At 50.6% G+C, this 26,953-nt stretch overlaps 1 protein-coding gene across 1 annotated transcript in view; it reads right to left on the bottom strand.

The window, feature by feature from the left end:
* LOC310819586 (protein diaphanous homolog 3-like) overlaps nt 1–26,953 on the bottom strand; it is a gene marked incomplete at its 5' end in the record, with an annotated part of 212,911 nt that overhangs the window by 33,743 nt on the left and 152,215 nt on the right. The window contains 4 exons of the mRNA XM_083690891.1: nt 9,694–9,756; nt 9,988–10,083; nt 17,407–17,548; nt 26,616–26,778. Coding sequence (XP_083547017.1) covers nt 9,694–9,756; nt 9,988–10,083; nt 17,407–17,548; nt 26,616–26,778 — 464 coding nt within the window. The remainder of the gene's footprint in view (nt 1–9,693; nt 9,757–9,987; nt 10,084–17,406; nt 17,549–26,615; nt 26,779–26,953) is intronic.

The raw sequence follows: 26,953 nt of genomic DNA, 5'->3' as shown, positions 1-26,953 counted from the left end.
TTGGAGTAAAACGGCCCTTTAAGCCTGCAGTTTTTCCTCCTCTGCCCCTCATGTGTTTTTGTTTTGATGCTGAGTGCTGCGGTGTGGTTGGCTGCGGCCAGCGGACCAGCCTGTGGAACAGACCTGTGGTTTCAAGAAGGCATGAGGGTCTTAATGGGCTGTGTCCACTAATCTCTACAGGCTGGAGAACACGGAAATGTCAAGCACGGCTATTATAGAGCAAGACCCATCTAGAGGCATCTGCAGCTGAATGAGGGGTGCAAGGGCACACACACACACACACACACACGCACACGCACACGCACACGCACACACACGCACACACCATAAAAGCCAATGGAAGGTTTCCTGCTGTATTAGTTTCCTGCTGCTCCTAACTATTTACCAGTAAACCGAGGTTCAGTTGCATGGCTTGAAAGGCGGAACATTAAAATGAAAAACACAGCCCCTCATATCCTTCATTAAGCGGCGACTATCTAGCCCTTAATAGGCACTATAGCAACATCAGGAAGAATCATGTGCTCGTAACACACATCTGCACTGGCAGAACCCCAGAGCGAGTCATTTTCCTCAGCATCACAAGAACAAGGCTTGTTAATTTATACCCTTGAGAGGCTAATCACAGCTAGCGCTGAGCTAATGATCCTCTTTAGCCCACAGGCCAGGCTAGACACGGAGCTCTGCACTGGGTCAGAGTAGATCCAAGTGCCTATGCCGCCCACCCCACCCCATATCCCCAGCCCCGGGCCAAGATCAAGACAGCTGTCTCTCAAGGCCATGCCTCAACCTGCTCAATACCCTGCCCCAAGCTCACCTCCTCTCCCCTGCCCGAGCCTCACACTGCCCCAGGCTCAACCGTCCTCCCCCCTGCCCGAGCCTCACACTGCCCCAGGCTCAACCGTCCTCCCCCCTGCCCGAGCCTCACACTGCCCCAGGCTCAACAGTCCTCCCCCCTGCCCGAGCCTCACCAATCCTCCCCCCTGCCGCAACCTCCCCCCTGCCCCAGCCTCCCCCTGCCCCAGCCTCACCCATCCTCCCCCCTGCCACAGCCTCACCCTGCCTCCCCCCTGCCACAGCCTCACGTATCCTCCCCCCTGCCACAGCCTCACCCTGCCTCAGCCTCAACCATCCTCCCCCCTGCCCCTCTGAGGACGGTAATACCGCACCAGGGGGCTGGTGCCTGAGGCTGGTCTTCCCGCTCCGCTAGCATGGAAGCTCCCCCACTCCGCCTGGAGCTCCAGGATCAACAGGAAGCCTCAGGAGAGGGAGGAGGAAAGGCAGAGCAGAATCCCCCAGAAGGCAACAGTTTACCAGCTCCACAGGCATACCAGACTACTGGAATCATTCAGTATTAAACATCTGAATGTCTGAATGGTTTCTTTTTTCTTTTCATACTGCAGTGAACAAATTGCCCTAGAGAAGAACAATACAAATATGAATTTACATTTAATAAAAGGCAGTGTTGAAAGGGCTGCAGGTGAGTGAATGCAATTCTCATCACAGTTTACCCACCATTTATTTTCTCCAACTAATTGTCCCTTTACGGATAGCGTATTAGCCCTGCCCCCTAAAAGGGCTTCGACAGATAGCGTTCTAGCCCCTCACCTTACATAGAGAGTGTTATAGCCACTCCCATAAGATAGAACAGGAAGAGGTAGTGTTCTAGCCCCTCCCCCTACATAGAGATAGTCTTATAGCCACTCCCTTAAGATAGAACAGGAAGAGGTAGTGTTCTAGCCCCTCCCCCTACATAGAGATAGTCTTATAGCCACTCCCTTAAGATAGAAAAGGAAGAGATAGTGTTCTAGCCCCTCCCCTCACCCAGGGTGCAGATACAGCGTCTGGCTGTGGGAGAGGGAGAGGGCTGTGGCAGTGTGTGTAGCACAGAGATAAGGTTAGTGTGAAATTTAATTAACACAAAAGGCACGAATAGCGAGGGCTTGTGTCCCTCTGCATCATTAGCTAGAGCTCTGTGTGTGTGTGTGTGTGTGTGTGTGTGTGTCATTAGCTTGTGCTGAATGTGTCTGTGTGTGCCTGTATTTATACTGTCTAGTGTCTGTGCCAGGGTGCTTGTGATTCCAACACACGCTGTGTCTCTCTGTGACTGCAGCCTCTCTGTTCTGCAGCCTGTTGCTCTGCAGCATCCAACATGTATCTGATCAGGAGATAACAGGAGCTTGACAGGAGATCAAGTAGATTACACCTTGTATCAGGACGTTCTATACATAATATATGATTCATTTCCTATGCAATAACAATGCATTAACATAAAACTACTACTACTAATACTCCACCGATGCCTCGCTTCCTGATGAGCTCATCTCCTTTTACACAAGGTTTGAGGGAAGCAACAAGGACCCCCCCCCCACAAAGGCTCCTGCAACCCGCGAGGACAGTGTGCCATCCATCACTGTGGCTGACGTGAGGAAGGCTTTTAAACGTGTCAACATCCGCAAAGCGGCCGGCCCAGACGGCGTCCCTGGACGCGTCCTCAGGGCATGCGCTGACCAGCTGGCAGATGTATTCCCGGGTATAATCAACCTCTCCCTGTCCCAGTCTGTAATCTACACCTGTTTGAAGGAGACCACAATCGTTCCAGTGCCCAAAAAGACCAAGGCAACCTGCGTTAATGACTATCGCCCTGTTTCACTCACGTCTGTCCTCGTGAAGTGCTTTGAGATGCTGGTTAAGACCCACATCAGCTCCACACTACCTGCCACACTGGACCCACTCCAATTTGCACACCGCCCCAACAGATCCACTGATGACGCCATTGCTCTCACCCTGCACACTGCCCTATCCCACCTGGACAAGAGAGATACCTATGTGAGAACGCTGTTCATTGACTACAGTTCAGCATTCAACACCATAGTCCCCTCCAAGCTGGTCACCAAGCTCAGGGCTCTGGGTCTCAACACCACCCTGTGGAAATGGATCCCGGACTTCCAGACGGGCAGACCCGGGGTGGTGAGCGTAGGCAGCATCACTCTGACTGTCAACAAGGGGGCCCCCCAGGGCTGTGTGCTTAGTCCCCTGCTGTACTCCATCTCCATCTCCAGGTTTGCTGATGACACCACTGGTGTCGGCCTGATCACTAACAATGATGAGACAACGGTTCAGTGACATTCTACATTTGAACTCCTATACTGCTACTATTGCTAACATCGCTGTTGTGTTCTGCTACTATACAATTCGCCACCTTATGTTATTGTTTTTATTATATTATATTGCATTGTTGCTTGATTATACATTGTTCATTGCATCGCCTAGGGCTGTATTCTATGGATATGATAAAGAAACTATGATTCGATTCGATTTACTGTAGTAATTACATTGCAATGGCATTGTAACCGAGTTACGTCGTCTTTGTACAACGCCAAACTCCATTGAGAGGCGTTCAAGTCTCTTTTGTACTCCCTCATCCCTCATCTCTTTTCCATTCCACCTCCCTATTTCCTCTTCCTCATCCCCTTCTTTTCCCCATAGCCTAGTGGAGAAGCTATCTAGGCTAGCAGTCAGGATGCTAGTGAATAGGGGCATGAGAGAGGGGGACTCTGTGGCAGTCTGAATAGCAATCAGAGATTAGCCTCCTCACCTGCTGCTATAGCCCTGAGCTGTGTGAATGGGCTGATTTAGACCAGGCCAGACCCGCTGGCTCGGCTTCCCATTTCATGACCCGCAGACCCCATTATGGCTCAAGCGCAACCTGGAGCCGCCATTACGGCTCCCTGAGCTTGTGGTAATCTACCCCAGAGTGGATATCAGGGGTATTCGGCTCAGCTTAGGCCCGGCTGGGGATGGGGCCCTCTGTCGCGCTCTGCTGTGGATGAGGGGGGGGGGGGGGTGCGGTGGAGATGACGGCAGACGTCGTGTATCATTGTGCTTATGACTGAGTGGACTGAGCTGAGCAGCGACAGAGGCAGTGGAACGTGGATCCAGGCCAACCCTTCACCTGCTCTCCAGACAAGGAGAGATAGATCCAGTATGCTGGGCATGTACAGCCTCCGCCAGCTCCCCTGCTCTGGCCAACCTGACGCCCGACATTAGCATCCAATCAGACTGAAAAGCTCTCGCTCTGTAAGTTAAAAGGGCTAGAAGGAAGGAGAGGGACGAGGTGGAGGAGGAGATGGAGGTGGAGGTAGGAGGGCTGGGGCACAGAGTAGAGAGGCCAGAAATACAGTATATGTTCAGCAAACATGGCTGTTGATGGACAATCAGTGCCTTCGTTAGAGGCCTGTCCATTCCAGCCTGTAATTAGGAGGACGAGCACACAGCATTACTGTACCTGATAAAGCAGAGGACAGCCTCATTGTCAGGAATAACAGCTCTAATATAGCTCTTACTGCTCCCTGGAATACAGATTGTGAATAAGGGTTGGACAGCTGGCTGGTGGGGTGTGAGAGGCGAGGCCAAGAAGACTTACGGCAGAGGCCACAATATCATTTCTGCAAAGACCTTGACAGTGCTTTTGAAAGGTGTGTGTCTGGCTAGGTGTGTTTCTCTGACAAGATTGTGTGTGTGTGTGTGTGTGTGTGTGTGTGTGTGTGTCTAGCTAGATGTATGCGTGTCTGAGAAAGTATGCATCTCTGTTGACACAAGAAGCCAATATACAGCTGTTCATTAAGCTCTGCCGTTGCTCAACATGTGTGTGTGTGTGTGTGTGTAGTGTGTTTGTAGTGTGTGTCTGTGACGAGTGGCGCTCTTTAAAAGCTCAACACCGCTGCATTAATATTCAACAGCGCTCCCTTTACGGCCTGGGCTTAATTAGACCAACACCTTTGTGAAGGAGGACCCCTGTGCCCCCGTCTCTCCTGTGCGTTTGAGGGTGACAGCGCCAGGGCAGGGGGACACACGTCCAGCAGGGCCTCACCTTGTCTTCACGTCCACTTAGACAATGTAGCCGACCAATCTGGCGCCATCGTTAAGGTAAAGGTTGTGACCAGCGTGTGTCAGAGTGCTGTGTGAACGGCAAGGGAACACAGGAAGTGACAGTCTCGTTTCTGTACTGTGAGCTGAGTTTAAAATCGGCCCAGTCTCTTGAGTTTGGAGCTATGCAGCATTTTAAGAGTACCGTAGGTCATTTTCCGATAACTGTGTGTGTGTGTGTGTGTGTGTGTCTAAGTGTGTGTACGGGTGTATCTGTGGGTGTGTGTGTCTAAGTGTGTGTACGGGTGTATCTGTGGGTGTGTGTGTGTGTGCTTGTGAGGTGTTCTGGAACAGAAGCTCTTTTGTAATAATCCGTCACTCTAATGAAAAGCACACGGTCGGTGTGTGATGTGTGGATGATATATTATTGTGAAACAGCGATAAATCACCAGTTTTGACAGTCAAACTTTTGGAACAATGAAATGTAACATCAATTAAGAGGGGGATGGGGGGGGAGAGAGAGAAGGAAGCGGCTGTACTCTTCCCTCTGTCTGAGACTGGGCTGACAGGAGTGATTTAATATCTACCTCTTTTTCTGCTTATGTCATATGTCTAGGGGAAGAGGGAAGAGAGAGAGAGAGAGAGAGAGAGAGAGAGAGAGAGAGAGAGACTGTAGAACTATAGAGTGTATTACAACCAGTATGGAGAGTTGACTTGGGACACTTCAGAAAGATATGTGGCATTTATAAATTCTGTCTTAAATCTAGATGTTTCCTTCTTGTCTGGATGCACGACAAGTACAGTACAACAGTACACACAGCCACAAATACACACAAAGACACACATGCACGCTCTCGCTCTCTCTCTCTTACACACACACACACACACACACACACAGAAAGCTCTGCGGTATCAGGTTCTGCAGTGATAGGGGCCTAGAATCCATACATCACCCATTGCAGTCGGTGTCGAACACACCAACCAAAGAGGCAAACATCCAAGAGTCTGGTCTCCTGTGGGAGCGAGCTGGCTAGCTCTCACTACTCATGTTCCACAGAAACACTTTCAAACAGCAATTACATCTGAGCAGGCAAAGCAGAGAGGAAGGAAACTTCATTTTCATCCTACTTTTCTCTGACTTTCATTTCAACTTCTCTCTCCTTAAAAGGTTACTGCAACCTCTCTTTCTCGCTTTCTCTCCTTTTCTCTTTCTCAGAGGCAACCAGGATTGAGTCTCCCATTAAGCCTATTACCTCTCGTCCTCCTTCTCTATCACAACTTGGTTGACGCACGCACACACACACACACACACACACACACACACACACACACACACACACACGGTACCCGTCAACCCTCAGGTCCAACCCAGGGAAAGTACAGTACCGTATCCACTTTAGCTAGTGTGTAAGATATTCTAGGTTCCTGCACAGACCCACAAGGCTTTTGGCTCTGGTTGAAGCACAGTGCTCTCAAGTGGAAAAAAAAAAAGGAAAGAGGAAAATCTATCCATGGTTTCCAAACGTTCAGTGACCTTTCACAGGAACCTTTACGTCAATTTCAAGCTCTAATTCAGAACGGTGCGATAGTCGGGATACATGATAATTGTTAGGTCGGGTGTCACTAAAGGCATCAGAGGTAATCGCTGCTTTAAAGACGGGGCCATTTACTCCTGCGTCGCTCCTGGGCATCCCTCACACCAGAGGTGCGGCGTGTGTGTGTGTGTGTGAGTAAGACAGAGAGTGACTTCAGACGTGTGTGTGTGTGTGTGTGTGTGTGTGTGTGTGTCCTCCGCGATAAAAGAGCTGGAACGACCGTGCAGGCAGGTCTGGGGTGAGAGGACACAGCACAGTGAAAGAGCTACAGCCGCTTAATAGATTCAATAAGTCGCTTATACCTGTGTGGTCAACCACCATCCATCCGTCATTCTGTGAAGCCCAATCCAATTGTGAGTGTGGAGAGCACCCCCCAGAGGCTTATCATAACCCTAGCCCCCCTCCCAGTGCAGCCCACCTCCACTGTCCCTGCTCCCCCCCTTGCCACTGCTGCCACTGCTGCCACTGTAGCCACAAATCCACACACTGTCTACCTTGATCCCAGGAGAGGCACCAGGCTAAACACTTAAACTGCTGGCTCAGGATCAACTGAGAGGAGAGGATGAGGAGGGGGCAAGAGATGGGAGGAGGGGGTGAGGGGGGTTCTGGTGGGTGGTGTCTGGGTTAGTGTGGAGGGCAGGGCAGGGCAGGTGAGGGGGGTTCTGGTGGGTGGTGTCTGGGTTAGTGTGGAGGGCAGGGCAGGGCAGGTGAGGGGGGTTCTGGTGGGTGGTGTCTGGGTTAGTGTGGAGGGCAGGGCAGGGCAGGGACATATCCCTCAAGCCCAGGAACTAAATATAATGTGTGGTCTCTGGTCAAAGCCTTCTGATTGGCCCATAGAGACTGGCCGAGGCCTTCTGATTGGCCCATCGAGAATGGGCTGTACTGCTGTGAGGCAGTGGTAATAGCAGCACGTGCTACAGTGCGGTATATCTGACCACTGTACCCCCCGCCCCCCCCCCACCCCCGCCCCCCCTCCCCCGTATCCCTGTAGCTAATTACTCTGTCCTGGTGCAGATGTCTCTGTTTTAATTCTCTTTGCTGCTTCGCTGGAGTGTAAAACACCAGTCGCACCCTGGAGATCAATTATTGAAGAGGGTATTTACAGCTATAGGGGGTGGGGGTGGGTGTCATTAAGACCAGGAGAAGTGCTGACAAACTTCATCAGCTGCTCATCAGGGGGCGGCCGGGGGGGGTGGTGTCAGGGGGCCATCTTTGTGGGTTTAACTTCCGCCCCCGTCCTGTGGCGCATGCGGGGGTCTCCGCCCCGCCTCAAACCAATCAGCTGTTTTCCCTCTCCTTCACCTGCTGCAGTCCCCCAGCACAGGGCCCAGGGAGGGGGGAGGGGGGCACAGGGAGAGCAGAGCAGAGCTCCTCCGTACCGTACAGGAGCAATAACAGGTAATTATGTTTGGGCGGTGAGGTGAGGTAGGTCTCCGAGGGGGAGAGATGGAGAGCAAGGCTGAGGGGAGGGGGGATATCACTGCGAGGGAGGGATGGAGGGAGGAATGTTATTTAAGAGGCAGATGGCAGAGGAGGATATGAAGATGAATGTTTGGGTCCAGGATGACGCAGGGCAGGGCTGGAGAGGTAATTAGCTGTGTTAGTACTGGCGCTTGGCAGGGACGAGGCCTACAGTGACACAGCCAAGCCTGGGGCCGGATTAGTCACCGAGACCGTGTCCAAGGCAGCGGGAGGAGGGCAGGGGCGAGCCACCCCGCAGGACCCCACCGGCACCTGGGGTGGGCCGTCCCCCCCCCCCCCTCCGCCCTCCTCAGGGACGCGCAGCAGACTTCCCAGAATGCACTGCGCCCTTCATTTATTTTTGCTGAGGGACATGAGAGGGCGGTTAAGGATGAGGCGGCTCTGCGGCTCTGCTACCAGTGATGGATCACACCAGTCTCTCTTCCTCCCGTTCTCTCCCGTCCTCTCTCCCTCCCACCCCCCCTCTCTCTCTAACACTCTCTCCCTCTCTTCTTACCCTCTGTCTCTCTCTGTCTCCCTCTCTCTCTCTAATTTCTTCCCACGCTCTCTTCCTTTTCTCTCTTTCTCTCATTTCCTCCTCCCACCGTCTCTCTCTCTTCTTCCTACCACCTCTCTCTCTTCCTCCCACCACCTCTCTCTCTTCCTCCCGCCCCGTCCCTCGCCCTCTCCCTCCCCTCTCCTGTCTCATTTCGGAGAGGTCCTAGCAGCAGAACAACACAGAGAACCTCTATCTCAGCCATCAGTGACGTGGGAGGATGGAGAGAGAGATGGAGAGAGAGAGATGGAGAGAGAGAAGAGACGGAGAGGAACTAATGTTATTCATGTATGCCTCGACACAGCCGGTAGGGATTCCTATTAAACACAATAACAGCTAATGGGGTTAAAGCTTAATTTTTTAAGTGCCACGATAATGATTGTGGAAAACCTTTGACAAGAGGCGAACGGCATTGTTTATCTTAGCGCGGCGGCTCGAGCACAATTTCTTTTCACGACTATAAATAATGCAGAGACAATTCAATTCTAAGTCATTAGCATCCCACCCTTCTTTCCCTTTGCTCGCTGGCATAACAAAGTAATAAAGCTATTTAGTAGTTTCCTCTGCACTGGTTTTACACTCCCGAGCGTGTGGTGTTGGATGCTCCTTTGCCACCGTAGACCACGGAACAAGTTGCAGAGGTCGCGGAAACAGTTTAAGACAGCTGTCAACCTCTCCGAGCAAACAGATGTCAGCGGCAGACCGAGGTACGAGAGCGCAGGTTGACTTTCATACAGAGGGTTTGGGGGCTGGCGCCTGGGGAAGGACTCCCGCACTCGCCTCCCCCCCTCCAGGCTGAACAGCCCTCAACACAAGAGACAGGAACACGGTGTAGGTGTGTAAGGTGTCACCGTCAAGGTGAGGGGGAAGGAACGCCTAGAGGAGAGTGCTCATGGGAATTATGCAAAGTGAGCCGAGCGGAAGAGGGGAAGTACAGTCCTGCGTCTGCGGGGAGGACAATCAGAACGGGCCTCGAGGGACATGACGTCCACAAGAGACACATAAGACCAGGAGGACAGAGAGTAAAAGGGACATAATCACGTACACCATGCAGAGAGAGAGACAGGGCTTAGCAGCAGACCACCGGATCACAGCTGAGGAACAACAAAAGCCAAAAGGGTTAGACGGCAGAAGGTTTCGTTTGACCAATAGGGCGAGACGGGAGACAGCTGGAACACGGCGGTGTCGGCGGAGAGGTTTTGTTTGATGTTTTACCATGGTTACTAGGCCTGAGGACCTGGCGGTAGGCACTGGGGCTGATGCTCTGCTGCTGCTCATCTGTATAGACCCGTGGAGACACAACGACCAAGGCACTTAGGAGATGGACCAGGAGGGTGGGGGTGGAGGTGGGGGTTATGGAGCTAGGTGATGGGTGTGAGAGTTGCATGGACACTCTAAGTGTGTGGTACAGTACAGTGTGCATGCGTGTGTGCGACTTACGCTAGAAGGTATGAGGCTAGGTGTGTGTGTGTGTGTGTGTGTGTGTTAGGAAAGGGTTGTGTGTCTCACCTCTGGGCCTGGGAGCTCTCTTCCGACGGTCTCTGAATGCTGCTCCGGACTGCAGAGCCTCCAGCAAGCTATCCATCACTCCAGTCTCATCGTTCTCTGGGAGAGAGAGGGAGAGGGGGGGGGGGGGGGGGGGAGAGAGAGAAACAGAAAAAAAAAACGAGATGAGGGGAATTTGTATCAGCCTTGAGGGTTGCCATAGCAATGCCAAAGATTATGGACATGCAACACAGGTAGTACATCACAAGTTAAAACCCAGCGATTTGAAAAGCAGACAAGCCGTTAACTGGCTCGTATATCATCTGCCTGCTTCCCCACAGACACCACAGCCAGGGTCCGGTGTGTGTGTGTATGTGTGGGTGGGTGTGTGTGTGTGTGTGTGAGCGAGAGAGAGAGAAAAAAAATAGTGTGTACGTACGCAACTGTGAGTGTCTGTAAGTACAGTGTGTGTGTGGCAGGCCAGCCAGCCAGCCTATAAATCCCAGAGTGAAAAGTTCAAGCTATTAACCCCAGGCCATTGGCTTTTATATGGAAAAACTCCTGGGGGGGACATGAGACAAGGGGAGGGGATGCTGGGCTCATAACAGGTCTTAGGTCACCTTAAGCCCCCCCCCCCCCCCCCCCCCTCGATCAGTGTGCGCATGCGTGTGCATGTGTGTGTGCACCACACATGTCAAATCAAGCCCTGGGCATGCTACCGTGGCCCTGACACCACAGGCAGACATATTAACTATTGATCTGCAGTGAAAACATTCTGCACAGAAAACAGTGGGCAAATAGACCGACACGCGGAAACGTCCAGGTACAGAGCACAACACAAACAAACAAACAAACCAAACAAACCAGACAGACAGACACAGGGCTTTACGATGCTGCAGGCCAGGTCGGGAGAAGAGGCTCTGATACAGACCCATCTTACTGTTTCAGGGGTCATGCACAGTGCAAAAGACCCTGCACACCAGCACCAAGCACACAGAGACAGGGACATAGAAAAGATACAAGGATCCACTGCATTTCAGTCTTACTTCATTATCACTTCACAAGGGTGGCTGAATCACGGAGGCCTGCAGCGCCGAAATAACTTTTCTTGACACTAGGAAGTGTTTCAGAACTTTGCATTGTTCTTTCTAACACCAGAAGAGGCTGCGTTAAGGATCCAGCCAAGACAGACAGTTAGCTGTTACTGAGGTGGCAGTGTTACCAGTGGCATGTCTGCTAGGAGCTGACTGGCAGAGCTACGAAAGCAGGGACATATAAGTGGCAGACAGACACACAGGCAGGCAGGGAGGCAGGCAGACACACAGACAGGCAGGCAGGCAGGCAGGCAGGCAGACAGTTAGGAGCCGTAGTAGTAGACACAGACACAGAAAGAGTGTGGAAGTTGAACTGTAATCAGTGGAAGGTAGATGAACTCTCTCTCTCTGTGTGAGGGGCAGGGTGGGGTTGGGGGCTGTAGTGGGGGGGACTAAGGTGACATGACAGGTCCAGCATCTTCATTATTCAACCCCAGTTCAAGATGAGGGTAGGGACTAGGTGCAAGGTCAGCTTAGCTCTTCTCTCCTCTTTCAGGACAGAATAGCCTGTGACGCTCCGGTAATCATCTCCTCACCCCTCCCTCCTCATCCCTTTTATTACACTGTTCCCTCCCTCCCCCCTCTCTCTCTCCCCAGAGCCTTCCAGTTCAGTGGGAGATGTGGAGAGTGATTGCCCAGGCAGGCATCAGAGCCCTGTGTGTGTGTGTGTGTGTGTGTGTGTGTGTGTGTTCGAGATGGTGAGGCAGCCTCAGAGAGAGAGAGAGAGAGAGATATAGAGAGAGAGAGAGAGAGAGAGAGAGAGAGAGATATAGAGAGAGAGAGAGAGAGAGAGAGAGAGAGAGAGAGAGAGAGAGATAGCGAGCAGTTTAATAAAGTGTAGACTGTTGAAGCCAATAGTAAGTGATGTGACTGAGGAAGGCTGAAGCCCATAGTAAGTGATGTGACTGGCGAGGCCCAGGATTGATTTACTGTGGGATAGGAGGACATTTGCTCCGATTAAACTAGAGGGTGTTTTTCCCCTTCTCTTCCCTCTCAAGTGATCACAACAAGAACAACAACAAGAACAACAACAAGAACAACAACAGCAGCAGCAGCACAGCCTCTTCTCCCGATCTCCCGACCAGGGGTAAATAGACCACTCAGAGACAAACCATTCTTATGCACCAACAGTCGGTGGTTAGTGTATGAAAACGTTGAGACACAACGAGCAGGAATTGAAGGGGACTGAACCTACAAAGACCGCTGACAATGTCACTCAGTGGGCTATCGACATGGATTCAGCAGCAATGGTGCATATGTGCTTGCCTTGGTGTGGTGTGAAAACTGAGAGAGAGAATGCTAACAATGTAGCCTGCTGTTCACTTTCTACTCCACGTGGATTCAGCTTAGTGCCGAGTGTGTGTGCGTGTGTGTGTGCGCGTGTGTGTGTGTGTGTGTGTGAGAGAGACACAGAGTGAGAGTGTGTGTGTGAGTGACAGTGACTTCTTAACCCCCCACCCCCTTCTCGATGCTAACAATGTAGCCTGCTGTTCAGTATTTACATGCATTCAGCAGCAATCAGACCTGGGAAAGACACATTTTTGAACATTGTTGTCAGGGACTATGGAAGCATTTGTAAAGCGCAAACGCCGGCAAGCAAAAATCTAAATCAATCAAATCAAACACACCTCAAGTTTCTCAAACCAATCGAGTTTAGGCTCAGGTCTGGCAGCAAATTGCTGTGATTTTTTTGACTTATTGTCACAGACAGATTCTATAAGTAAACGCATAAAGTGTTTGTGACGTATCTGGAATGGCAGAGCTCCGTATGTCTCTGTCCTGACCGGCCTCTCAGAAAGAGGTCAAAGTACAGGAGGAGGAGAGGAGGAGGACGGATGAGAGAGGGGTAATAATTACATCATCACAACCACTGTGATCATGTTCATGTGGGTGACCTTCATCCTTTCCTCCCCTTCTTCTCCTCCTCCTCATCCTTCATTCCTCTCTACCCCTCCTCCTGTCTTCTAAACAGATACAGGAAGCACTCCTGCAGTCCATTGTGTCTTCCATCAGCATGGCTAAATGTCAACTGTCAATCTGAGATGAGCGCTGCATAGCAACTCTATTCTAAGGTCATTTTCTGATCCGCGTGGGCAAGTTGTTCATGGATTCCTGTAGGCTTCGGGAGATTGGATTCATATTTCTATAGAGCGGATGTGCAGGGAGATGTGCCTGGCATAAACTCAAGGTGAAAAGGAGTTGTTTTGTCAGGGAGTCTACAGGTAAGGACGGGTTTTGTGTGTGTCACCTTCAGAGACATGTTTGAGGATTAGACAGACACACTGGCCACGCTATAGCTACGCTTAATGTCTTAAGAAAATACAAAAACCAATCTCTATTTGGACAGTCTTCATGTTGCTTTGCTGCACTGTCATTCAAATATAGCACATTCACATTTCTCTCATTTGAATAAGGAGAGCGTGCAAGTGTGCGTGTGTGTCCTGCCCATGGTAGTTGAACAGGCTGTGTTGTGTGTGTGCCTGATTTAACATTCATGAGGCCTGGTGAGCTGGTCACGATCGACCCCCCCCCTCACACTCGAGAGAACACACAACCAGAGCACAGTTTAACCCATACAGGGTCTTCTATCTACCATGCCTCCCTCCTTCCACCAACCAATTGGCCTACTTCTACGGCTGTGTGAGGTCTGATGCCACACACACACACACACACACACACACACACACAGCCTGTTCAACTACCCAAGCCTGTAGTTTTCTTTCCTACAGCAGCAGTTCCTCATCATTAGGGAGAGCAGGAAGACTGCAAACATTTCATAGGAAACCGTTGAGACCGTGACAATTCATCACAAGCAACCTCCCACACTCCAGCTCTCTCTCCACACACACACACACACACACACACACACACACACAGTACCCCAATCCAGAAGCCCCGACTCAGCAGAGGAAAACATGCCCTCTTATTGATGCCCAAAAATATGCCAATTTGGTTTAAAGAAGCAGACAAGATTATCTGTTCTTAATTGACAGCATATAGAACAACAGCAGAGAGCAGAGCAAACAACAGTAACCTGCAAATAACCTGTGTGCTTGTGCCTGTGTGTGTGTGTTCTTTCTGTCGTAACCTAAAAACACCCCCAAGCTCTCAGAGGAGAGAGAGAGAGAGAGAGAGAGAGAGAGAGAGAGAGAGAGAGAGAGAGAGAGAGAGAGAAAACAAACGGAGATATCTGAGCTCAGGATTATTTGTGAGTACAAACTGTCCAATTTTACACATCACTCAGAGCACCGTGCACTGCAGAGACAGAAAACAGCTTTATAGAACTTTGAAAAAGAGGTGCTTTGAGGAGAAAATCATCCAATATATATATATATTTATATATATACACTTGCCGCCTGAGATCACAGACATGTCAGTCTTCACGGCAGGTAGTCGGGGGGGGTTGAGGGGGGGGTAAACATGGCAAAATCAGGAATATGATTACAACTAATTGCTGTGAAATAGATATGAGATGGTGGGGGGGGGGGTGCAGGACTTCAGAAGACGTGGAGAGGAGGAGTGGGGGGGGGGGGGTAATCTGGCTTTGAAGGTAGAGCCGTTGAACGGCGCTTTGATGTCCGCCCCATTTCTGCCTCACGCAATTTCTCTCAAGCACCTGTGACTGGAGCTCTCCCTAAAGAGGTGTGTACTGAGGGGTTTGCTCCATCTCTCTCGACGCCTAAATAAACAGAAGGATACACCTGTGTGTGTGTGTGTGTGTGTGTCTGTGTAAAACCGATCTGATCTGAGAGCAGTGTGTGTCTGACATCAGTTCATATTAGGTAGAACCTCTGTTTCTGTTCTCCAGTCATTTGCCTTGTTAAACCTCTATTGGTTGATCTCTCTCTCTCTCTCTCGAAAACAGGGTGTGAGATGCTCCACTGCAAAGAGTCTGCACTCATTCTCCTCCACAGGGGGAAGAACAGAGTGCGCTGGAAACAAACCCAAAGGGTGTCTCTTTGAAAACCAGAACCAGAACCAGCAGAAGCAGACGGCCAGACAGACGGACGGACAGAAGGACACACTCCAGGGAGCAGTCAGGTAAGCAGTTAGGTGTCTGGCCTGCCTCGGAAGGAAGAGGCCAATCACAAGCCATTCACAATCAGGCGTTGAGTTAAGAATGGCGTTTTCCATCTGTCTGAGAGCCATGGTGGCTACGCGGGCGTTTCTCTCTCTCTCTCTCTGTTTCTCTCTACTGGAGTGTGTCTGTCTCTCCTGCTCCTCGATGTCACGTCTTCATAATTCGTCCGGTGTAGCCATGTAGGGAATGTTGAATAAAGCTCTGATGTGTAATTTGTCGCTCCACAAACATCCCCGCTCCTGCTCTACCCCGGGAGTTAATGCAACAGATTTGTCATGTACGCAACGCAAGCCAGGCGCAGCAAGAGAGGGGGAAAAACACCTATTCAATCTGAATTTCAATCTCCATACAGCTCTATGCAAATACGGCAGGCTATTTCTCTCCCTCCGAGCAAGCGAGGAGTGGAGCACATAACCCCGATGTCGAGCAGATGAAAACACTTTCCTCATTACTCCTCGAGGAGGGTGGGTGTGTGTGTGTGTGTGTGTGTTGGACATCCATGCTCATTGTCAGGTGAGTAGTGCATTGTAAGTAGTGGTTGTATTGCAGGGCCTGTATAGATTTAGTCGGTGTACTGTACAGATCTGTGTGAAACCAGCCCAGGGCCAGTGTAGGGCACCAGGGAACATGTATTAAAACAGGAGAACGTCTCACTAACAGCCGTCTGTCCTGGAATAAAGTAGGCTAAGCCTGCGCTGCATTTACAGGGAAAGGAGCAGGAGCAGCAAGGAAGGGCGTCAGTGCGGCATGCAGGTTGTGTGTGTGGCTGCAGCTCTGCTCTGAACCACCAGAGCTTTTTATGGAATTGATGGATAATCAGATGATTAGAGAGGAAATCTCCATCAGGAACAATCCTCTCTGACAAACAAAGAGAGGCTCTTTAGTTGATAACAGGGTTTGGAGCTGCCGTCAGCCCTGCCAGTGTATGTGTGTCTGTGTCTGTATGTGTGTGTGTGTGTGTGCCTGCGTGTGTTTGTGTGTGTGCATGCTTTGGCCTGTGTGTGTGTGAGTGTGTGTGCGCATGCTAGACACAGCGAGAGCCAGGGACATCACATTCCTCAGGGAAGTCAGAGTTTTAGTTTTGCTTTATCTTAATGTGAGCATATCTAAATATATTTCAAGCTCCAGGCATACTTCACATTTCCCTAAGCCTTTATGATGTAACGTTGGCTCAAGTTTGTCCTTTTTCCTAAACTAGCTCTATTTCATAGAAAAGTTTGAAACTCTAAGAAACACAAACTTAACAGAAATACAACCACAACCACATCCAGTACACACACACACACACACCAGGGAAATGACACCTGAGTCGTGTGTCTGAACAACATGAAATTGGGAACAATCGATGACATGGATTGGCTCTGCCCTGTGCCCACCCATCTGTGCCTCTGGAGGTGTGAGATAACCGTGGCATGGCACAGCCACACCACACACACACACACACACACACACACAGGGTCTGCTTCTACATCAACAGGACAGAGGCAGAGCCATGGTACACACTGAGGACATCTGGTACTGTGTCCATCTGAGAACAGACACAGACACACAAACAGACCTCCCTGCGCATTAACCTTTGACCCTGGATGTGGCCATGTGTTGTGGACGTCAGGTTCAGAAGTGGGAGGGAGCCCACCAGGACACAGCACCAGAGCTTCCAAACACAAACACAGTGGACACTAGGTTTGCCAATGCATTGCCGTAGTGTATAGTGTGTGTCGTGTGTGTGTGTAGTGTAGTGTGTGTGTGTGTGTGTGCGTGTGTATAAATTGCCTCGACGAGAGGCAGAGTGGCATGGTATCCACCCTCGGAAGGTCTCTCTTTGGCTGGGTATCAGAGGGAGAGCAGGGTGCTGCTCTGGCCTGGGTGGCGCAGGGTGGCTCTGCGTTGGTCCACTCGGGTTTACACGCTTGGCAACAAGCTTGGCACAGCGCGGCAGTGTGCTTGGCACAGCGAGGTTGTGTTTGTGCAGGAGCAAAGCTGGCACTGCCCAGCGTACCCTGGCAGGACAGGAGTGTGGGCACCAGTAAAGGATTGTTCCCTGTGCTGCAGACAGAGAGGGCGTGCCTGGGGCCGTGCTGCGGGGGGTAAAGGGAGAGGGGTTGGGCAGTGGGAACAGGCTGGGAGGTAAGAGACTTCCTCCATACCTTACGATGGATAGGGACCTTGTTTTTGAGGGGTTCAGACATGTCTGGCCTATATGAGACTGAGTTGACTGTGTTGTGGAGCTCGTTGACAGTGTCGCTGAGGGGACTGGTTCATGCTTACCTCCTGCGTTGACCTCCAGCAGCCTCTTCTTCTTCTGCTGCTGTCTCTCCTGCTTCTCGCGCTCCGCCTTCTCCTTGGCCACCCGCGCTCTCCTCTGCTTCTCCTCCGCCTCCCTCCTCCTCACGTTCTCCTTCTGAGCTTGCTGTGGAGGGGAGGGAGGGAGAGAGAGAAAGAAATAATGAGTGTGTGTGTGTGTGTGTGTGGAGAGAGAGAGCGAGCTGGAGTGTGAGAGAGGCGGGTTGCTAGGATGAAGTAAATTGCAGTCGTGTGTGTGTGTGTGTGGGGCACGGGGACAGGTTTCAGAGTCACAGCAAGATAGATACAGTCAGACAGACATACATCATTATTAGAGAGAGAGAGAGAGAGAGAGAGAGAGAGAGAGAGGACACACAGAAAAAGGCCAGAGATAAAGAGAGAGAGAGAGAGAGGACATGGTGCGAAGAGAGAGGTAGAATGAACTCTCATTAGCGAAGATGTCTCCTCTGTTCTGCTGTCAGAGTGTTACGGCCACTTAAGTAGTTTCTAGAAAATGCGAAGCCGCGAGGTGAGAGAAGAGTGCGTTTTTCCCTCTCTCTTTCTTTCTCCATCTCCTCTAGGGCCATTAGCAGCTGTGGGCCTTGTTAGAAATCTATAATCCTATTTTCTGTGATGAGGGGTAGTTTTGTGGGTGTGAGAACACTCGGGCAATCAGAGAATCCGCAAACTTGAAAACCATCTCCTGAGCACAGTCACAGCGACTGCCTTCATGCCTCTTTCCCTCTCTCTCCCTTGCTCTCTCTCTCTCTCTCCCCCTTTCTCAGATATTGTAGACATGGCAAACAACAATTGTACAAAAAACTAAAAGACAAACAATTGTAATTCTTCTACTAATTAACATACTGTACCACTGTACTATACCACTGTTTTCTGTGAGCATATAAGTGTGTGATCTGAAGGGAAGTAGAGTGTGTGTGTGTGTGTGTGTGTGTGTGTGTGTGTGTGAGAGAGAGAGAGTACACAAGCGTTTCTGTGTATGTGTGGCGTGTGTGTGTGTGCGTGTGTGTGTGTATATGTGTGTGTTTGAGTGAGGCAGAGTGAGAGACCTTCAGCATCACCTGCTGGCTGCTCTGAGTCTGAACTGTAGTCAGTACTAAGCCAGTCAGTGAGTCAGTCAGTCTTGTCTGTCTGTCTGTCTGTCTGTCTGTCCGTCCGCCCTGCAGCCAGCTACTCAGGCAGTGAGAGACCCAAGAGAGAGAAGAGAACCACCCTTAGGTGCAGGTGCAGGTGTTGGTGCGGTAAGAGCTTGTGTACCCCCCCCCCCCCCAGATGGAGCCGATTCTATAAATCCTCCGCGGAAATGGTAATTTCCATTAACCGTGTACAGTTAATCCATGCTGTGGATCACTGGCTCGCACACACGTGCACAAACAACAAACACGTGCACGCACACACACACACACACACACACACACACACATCCCATCCTATGCCGTTGTTTCATTGAGCTCAGGGTAATGGTGTTGATGACTCCATAACAGAGCGCCTGAAGAGGGGCCTCGTATGATTTAATAGAGAGCTAGTATGATTGTCATACTAATCAATGCACAGGCACTCAGAGATATGGCTCCTATCATCCCTCTCTCTCTCCCTCGTTCCCTCTCCTCCTCCCAGGGAACAGCACACGGCTGACACATGGCTGACACACTGACAGGTCGGTCAATGGGTACAGAGCTCCAGCGCCCCCCCACACACACCCACACCCACACACACACACACACACACACACTGGGAGATGGAGGGGAGGGAAACATCAATAAGAGCTCAGGATATGAAGAAACACACACTTGAGATTAAGTACCACACAGTCACTTATCTGCCTGGCTGGCTGACAAAGTGTAATTAAGTCAGAATCCACAGGGCGGGGGGGGGGGGGGAAAGGCCGCTATGCTGGTGGATATGCTGAAGGGTCTAGGGTGGCTTTATGACAGCACTGAGGTGACCAAGCCCACTGTGCCTGTGAAACCATCCACTGACACATCATCAGCTACAGGGCCTGAGCTTGTTGGTTACCCAATCAGAGAGCTACCAGTCGAGATCTCAAGTGGCGCGCTCCAATCAGACGATAATGGGAGTCAACAGGAGGGTGGGGGGGGGGGGGTGGTCATGGGATCACAGTCCTCCCCTGTGTGATGTCTCCTCATCACTGCCGATGCCTGTTCGTTTGACCCCTGCTTATTAACACACTCGCACTGCTAAACTCCCGGTCATTACCAAGCTAGGCTAATCACCCTCTCCTGTGATCTCCTCTCATCTCCCATCTCCTCTCCACTCATCTCACTCGCAGTTACGGCAGCAGTTAGTATGGAGCTCCTGACCTCCTATTGGTGGTTAGTGAAGTAGGGTCGTGTCAGTCAGCCAGGGGGAGGGGCAACGAAGGCCTCCGACGCAGGTGTGTTCTTAATGGAGAGAGGAGAGCTGTGCTTGGCGTGAGTGGAATATTGATGTCTGCGGGTTGCTAAGTGAAGCTGTGTCTGTGAGCCACATTCAGCTAAACTCACTCACGTCTAAACAGCTTCTGTGGCCATTGACACGGCAGAGGACTGGTCAGCAGTTTTGGGGAGAACGGAGGGAGAAAAGATGCAGACGGAGAAGGGAAACGATTGATGACCCCCATGGAAAGTGTCAGTGAGGGAATCCTGCACACACACACACAAACATGAACGCACACACACAGACAAACACACACACACACACAGCTAAAAGAGGCTGAAGGTGTGAAATAGGATTGAATAACAATCCATCTCCTAGAGAGGAGGTGGAGGAGGAGGAGGAGGATGGAGGAAGGAAAGAAGACGAGAAAGAAAAGAAGAAAAAAACCAAACCAAAAAAAAAAAACCCACGGATCTGTCAAAAGTTCCTGTGAGCGTCCCTGCTCTAACGCGGCCTCGTCTGGGAAGGAAACGCTGCAGCGGCGGAGCCAGCCCGACAACACAAGACCCGGTGATTGATCCTCATCAAACCCGCAGCGGAGACACACACTCCTCAGAAGACGCTTCCTCACATCAATCACGTGCGGCCGCACGTCGCCGCTAACTCCACACCGCATCACGGCTAATGTGATTCGGCGACTGCGCGACGCTTCTCGCCGCGACTTCTGAATTGCAAATTACCGTGTTCCTAATGGCAACCCACTCTGGTGAATTAGAGACAGAAAGAGAGGGAGGGAGAGAGAGAGAGAGAGAGAGAGAGAGAGAGAGAGAGAGAGAGAGAGAGAGAGAGAGAGAGAAACACGAGAAGAGAAAATACTCACTCGTACTTTTTTTCAATTAAGGAGGTAAACGATTTGAGGTGAGAGCGAGGGAGACATGATGGATGCTTCATGTTAAATTAGACGACGTCGATGTGCCAACCGACATGTTGAACCTGATTACCTTAACAACGTGCAAATCTCAATCCCATTCCCTTCACTTTTATCATGGCAGGGCCCTCACAGACAGCCAGTCTAGTTAGTGCCGACATCAATGGGGTTAATGAGAAGTGGTTGACTAATTGATTATGTCTCTGAGTGGGTATTATTGTATGTATGTATCAGCTGTGGGGATGGGTGTTTGGCTATTTTCTTCTGTGTGCCAAACACACTCCTATGGGAATATTCCAGAACAATATCAACCTGGTCCTTTATCGTCTATATCTATACAGGCAACACAACAACTGCTCTAGCACTTACAATGCAGTCACCTGACGCACGCAGACGCAGGCACGCAGACGCACACACACTCACTTTTGTTTTGGTCTGCTTTGTGTCAGGTGGGAAATAACTGGCATTACCACTAAAAAGCGTGACAAATGTTGTCAATATTGTCGAGACACAAATCTATGTGCTTTTACTGTGGCATGTTGAAATAAGGTGCTGGTCTGATGTGGTTGGGAAGTCCCCTTGAGCTCTCTGTGTCCAGACCAGTGAAAACAATGGAACGTCAATAAGGCTCAATAAAACAAACGGAGTGTTATAGTAGAGAGCAGTCATACACTCAGATGGGTACACACACACACACACACACACACACACACACAGAGGGAGAAGTTGGGAAAAGGAGGCACTATATCCCCCCCAAGGATGTGAGGTAAAATCAACCACTGTGTTATGATGACATATAATAGGATCTGGAGCAAAACAAACATTTAATGACACCTAACAAACCCACCACAAACAGAAACAGGAGGGAGGGAGAGAGAGAGAGAGAGAGAGAGAGAGAGAGAGAGAGAGAGAAAAACCCTAATGTGACAGTTGTTCGGTGACAAAGAGAGGGTAAAAGGTCATCTTATGAAGCCTTCTGTTACTGCACAATGTTCACCGTGTGATCTTGATTGTAACAAGCCGATAGAGCGCAAGGGGGGGGATTCCCAGGAAGCTGTAGTGCCCCCCCCCCCCTCCATTGCTGCAGGCTCCGTCTCCTTTTCCCCCCTCATTTCCTCCTGCCTCCCCTGGATGTCCACCATTAGACATGCTCAAATGGATTTCTGTCAGATCTCAGGCCTCGCCATAGGTCTCCCTCCTACGGGTGAGTGAGCAGGCGTGCGCACACACACACACACACACTCTCCAACCTACACTCTCTGGAAAGGTTGCTGGTGCAGTGACATGACACACTACGGCACACACACACACACAGAGTTCAAGGCTCACCTCACTGCAGGCGGTATGGGGGAGAGAGGGAGAGAAAGCATGGCGTAAGCATGGGGCTGCGTGGTGCGCCGTGGCGGGGTAAACGCTGACACAGATTGGACTGTTAGGTTCAGCTGCACAGATTTAAGTGAGCATTAACAAGCCTAGCCTTGGCCTTTCTCTGAGACATGGGAGGAAGGTTGAGAGGGAGTGTGAGTGTGTGTGTGTGTGTGTTTTACCTGCCCTTGCCTTGACCTGTCAAACAGAATAAACAGCTAGCTGGGTTAGTGCTGATCACAGAATGCTAGTGTTAGCAATACTGGCCTAAGCTACTCAGAGGGGTCTTTTGTGGGGGGGGCCTTGGCCATAAAGTACATAGGTTTGAGAGAGTGTCAAGGCGCTAGCCACAGCTGTATCAGCCGTAGTCACGACTAGGCGTTTCCTATTGTAAGAGTATGACTTTAGGCACTAGAGACCCATACCGTAGCTTCTCAACACGAAGCTTTTCACCATTCAGCGCTATCCATTTAGCTTGATAGCTTGACCTAGATTCCATTGATGTGCAAGTCCAAACCGCACCCATCCACGGTGTGCCAGGCGAGCTAAATCAAACACAGCTAAACGAGTGGTGAGAACCATCATGGCTCGACTGGCCAGGCCTGGATGGTGAACTGGGGGTCGAGCCTCAGGTAGACAGAGTTGTACAGGACAGACACACAGGCCTCCTTCACATCAAAGCAGTTCCACTACAAAAGGAGCCCAGCAATGACAGAAAGAATAGTCAAATAGTATCTGTTATTGCACTCTGTCAAAGAAGAAAGAAGAAAGGATATTCAACCAGTGTATAGATTGATCTTTACCCACCAGACTAGAACCATCATTTCTGTTCTAACCAGTGAAATAACACTCTGACCGTGTGAGAGGGGCCTCCCAGAGTCGGCCAGCCAAAGTGTGAAAGCACATCATTACCACGGCTCCCCTAAAGTCCTGTTTAATTTACAGAATTTCACTCTCCTACCATTACAAAAACCTTGTCGGAACATTTGTCCTTCTCACAAATCCCTAGCTAGAGCCAAGACATATTCAATATGTCTCCCTCCCTCCCTCCCTCCGGGCCTAGCAAAAGCCTAGCTGTGGGAAGGCAGGAACTCGCACAGCTTGGTGGTCAGAGGTAAGAGTCAAGCCCACAATTTTGGAAACAAAGCACACGGGCAGAAACGTCAAATAAGTCAGCTTTGGTCTCTTTATTCCAGGTCCTCAATGGTGTACAGGGGGGGGGGGTTACCTTCACACGCCAGTTCTAGCTTTTCTCAAGGACAGCCACACTTGTGAAGCCCTGAGCTGAGCCTATATCAAGTGCTCTCTAACCCCAGTCCCCCGCCCACCGCCCACCGCCCACCTGCCCTGATGACCAGGAGGTTAGAATGAGAGGAATCAGAGCTTGAGCCTCGGCTCTCTCTAACCCAACCGTACGCTCCCACAGGCCGGCCAGCCGGCAGGAAGGGGAGGGGCCAGACCCCACCGACACCTTTCCGCTACGTGCTCTATTTCTGGAGCCCTTCTAATTGTATGAGGCAAGGTGAAGTAGGGCTTTTTAGTACACTCCTCCATCTTCCTCTCTCTCTCTCTCGGAGGGTGAGGACAGTGAGAGGGGGTGGTGGGAGGTGGTAGAGTTCATCTTCCTCTCTCTGTCATTGTCTGTCTTTCACGCTCACTCTCATTCTCTCTCTCTCTCTCTCTCTCTGAGAGTGATGACAGGAGGGGGTGGGGGGCGGGGGGAGGGAGGTGCTTCTGGGAAGTGGGGCAGCCGTGGCCAAAACACATTCCCCTTCCAGACTGTCTCTATTCAACCACAGTCAATGTCACACAGAGACAGAACAGGCAGGCGGGCAGCCCACGCTCAGGGAACAGAGAGACAGACAGAGAGAGAGAGACACACACGGACAGAGAGACAGAGAGAGAGACACACACAGACAGAGAGACAGAGAGAGAGACACACACAGACAGAGAGACAGAGAGAGACACACACACAGACAGAGAGACAGAGAGAGAGACACACACAGACAGAGAGACAGAGAGAGAGAGACAGAGAGAGAGACACACACAGACAGAGAGACAGAGAGAGAGAGACAGAGAGAGAGACACACACAGACAGAGAGACAGAGAGAGAGAGACAGAGAGAGAGACACACACAGACAGAGAGGAGAGGTACACATGATAGAACAAAGAGAGAAGGTGCCTGTGTGTGTGTGTGTGTGTATATGTCTGTATGTGTGTGTGTGTGTGTGTGCAGCAGAAGCCTCAGCCCTCCTACTGTTGGCTGCTGATGCCCTGATCATCGATTGGAGAGAAGTTTGTAAAAGGAGGCAAGGCCTCCAGTTCTCGCAGGGGAGCACAAACACTTGCGTGCGTACACACACACACACACACACACACACACACACACACACACCATTGTTGAAACTCTCCAGTCTCTCTCTGATCAAGCGTATAAACCAGACCACATACAGTTAAAGGGCAAGGTGACTTTCTACTGTCATCATCTCCTAATAATATCATCCTGTAGTATATGATGGTTTTTACCGAGGCCTGTCCGCAGTAATAGCTATCGTCAATCTCACAGGGACATTGATTGACATCACCATTTCTCTGTTCCATTCTTTGGTGATCTTTAAGGTCTATCAAACACAGCACTGACCATTGCTTTGCTGCCTATCTTGGCTGTGCTGACAGGCAGGCATACTTAGAGCTAGACCATCAAGGCTGCTGTCGCAAAACCTCAAAGTCCAAAACATCAAAGCAACATTTAACAGCATGTCAGAAGTGAGGACTACTTCCAGCTGATTTCTAAAAGCATTTATTCTTGGCAAGCCTCCATGTGGAACCCTTTGGTTGAGTGTATGTATGTGATTTCACCACAACTTCGGTGAAATGTCTGGGTGCGACTGCACCAGTCTCTGTGACCTGATGGGCCGCGCTCCACCCAGAGGGCACTGAGGGTAGGCGCGAGACACAGAGGGCAAAAAGCCACACCACAGCGGCTGACGGGATTGCGGACGGCGAGGTCTAGAGAAGGCGCCAGGGTAGAACACTGGCATGCACCCCCCCACAGCCGTCTCCCACGCAGGTTCATTTCCCAAATTTCAACATTTCCATCATGAAATCATTTAAAATAATATAAAGCAATGAGATTCGTCTCATCATCGTTGCAGTCAAGTGGAACATTACTTTGCATTTCAAATGGTGTTTCATAAAAAAGACAGACAGCCTGCCTCTCTTCTGTCAGATTACTGCTAGGCCAACATTTAGAATATGAATGAGGGGGGAAATACACACACATACTGTAGTGAACACGAAGAGAGAGAGAGAGGCGCACACACACACACACACACACACACACACACACAGTACAAGCATGTACGCACGCACACAGACACACACACACACACACACACACACAACGCACAAACAGACACAGACGCACGCGCATGCACACACGCACGCACGCACGCACTCACACACGCACTCACAATCTTCAGTCTGTAGGAGCTGAAGTGGAGTAGAGAGAAAGACAGACAAAAAGGCAGAGGAGCGTGAAATCCATTTTGGTGACTTGGCGTGTCGGGCTGTCACTCAACAGCCAGAATGTGATTCTTGCTCGCTAATTACTTGCTATTATCTTTCACCCCCGGTCCAGCATGCCACTAATCCTGGTGATTAAACAGCCCATCTACACAGCTTGAGTACAGGCCTCCAAATGAGCTGGATACGGCAGGGCTCGTACATAGTGAAATAAGAACATGCAGGCCTAACTCTGAGACCACTGCTGTAAGTTATGCCAGCTACTGTACCTTAAGTGTCTCAGCTATTTGGTTCAATTACTGGTTAGCTCCTGTGTGCTTCTGAGTGCATCAGTATCCTATAGAACAAGGAATCTGCAGTCCAAGTACAAGGACCCGGTAGTCCATGTAATTGAATTGTAGACCCAAGTAAAGACCCCCCTCTTTACTTGGTGGCCACTGATGGAACACATAAGTCATTCCCGACAGGGAGGCATGCGTGTGTGTGTGTGTGTGGCTAATCACCCTAATGCAGCCTGAACAATGACATCATGGAGGGCACAGGTTTTCAACCAATTAGATCAGCTCGACACAGGCAGGGCCCGCTCTGATGGAGCTCTCCATGATGGGCCATCTCCAGACTATTGTACCATATCCCCCCCTTCCCACACACACACACACACCCCTGCTGGTTTGTAATGAGGGCCAGTGTTCCCCTAATGAGTGATTATGAAAGATCTGATGAGCTAACTGGGAACAGAAGGAGACCTCAGCCTTTGAGACAAGGGACATGTCTACAGGACACAGTAACAGGGAGAGCGATGGAGACAGGCTGGACTAATGAAGACATGGCAGAGATGAGAGCTGACTGAACACAGAACACAACAATTACAAATACATAGAGGTAGATCATAATACACATCGATGGATATATATATATATAGATATAGATATATACACACACACACACACACACACACACACACACACACAGAGGTACTCACCATAAACATGGATCTGAAGTTGCTGAGGTCAGTGAAGAGCTCTTCTACGGAGGTCTTCTTGGGGTCTATGGAGAAGTACTCCACCATGTTCTGGTAGAGCGTCCCCATGTTGCCATGCATGATCACAAGCTTCTGGTACTGCTCCCTTGCCGACATGGCAAAGCTGTGGGGGTCAGGGGTCAAGGCCTAAACACCGGAACACTCGGGACCTAGCATGTGGTGGGTGTGTGCACGCACACACGCATACGCGTGCGCACACCACACTCTTGTGCACTCTGTGTACCTCTCTCTCTCACTCACTCACACACACACACACACACAGACACACAGACACACAA

This window comes from Argentina silus (genome assembly GCF_951799395.1).
Source record: "Argentina silus genome assembly, chromosome: 19".
Taxonomy (NCBI): Eukaryota; Metazoa; Chordata; class Actinopteri; order Argentiniformes; family Argentinidae; genus Argentina; species Argentina silus.
This window is presented reverse-complemented; position numbering and strand designations above follow the sequence as displayed.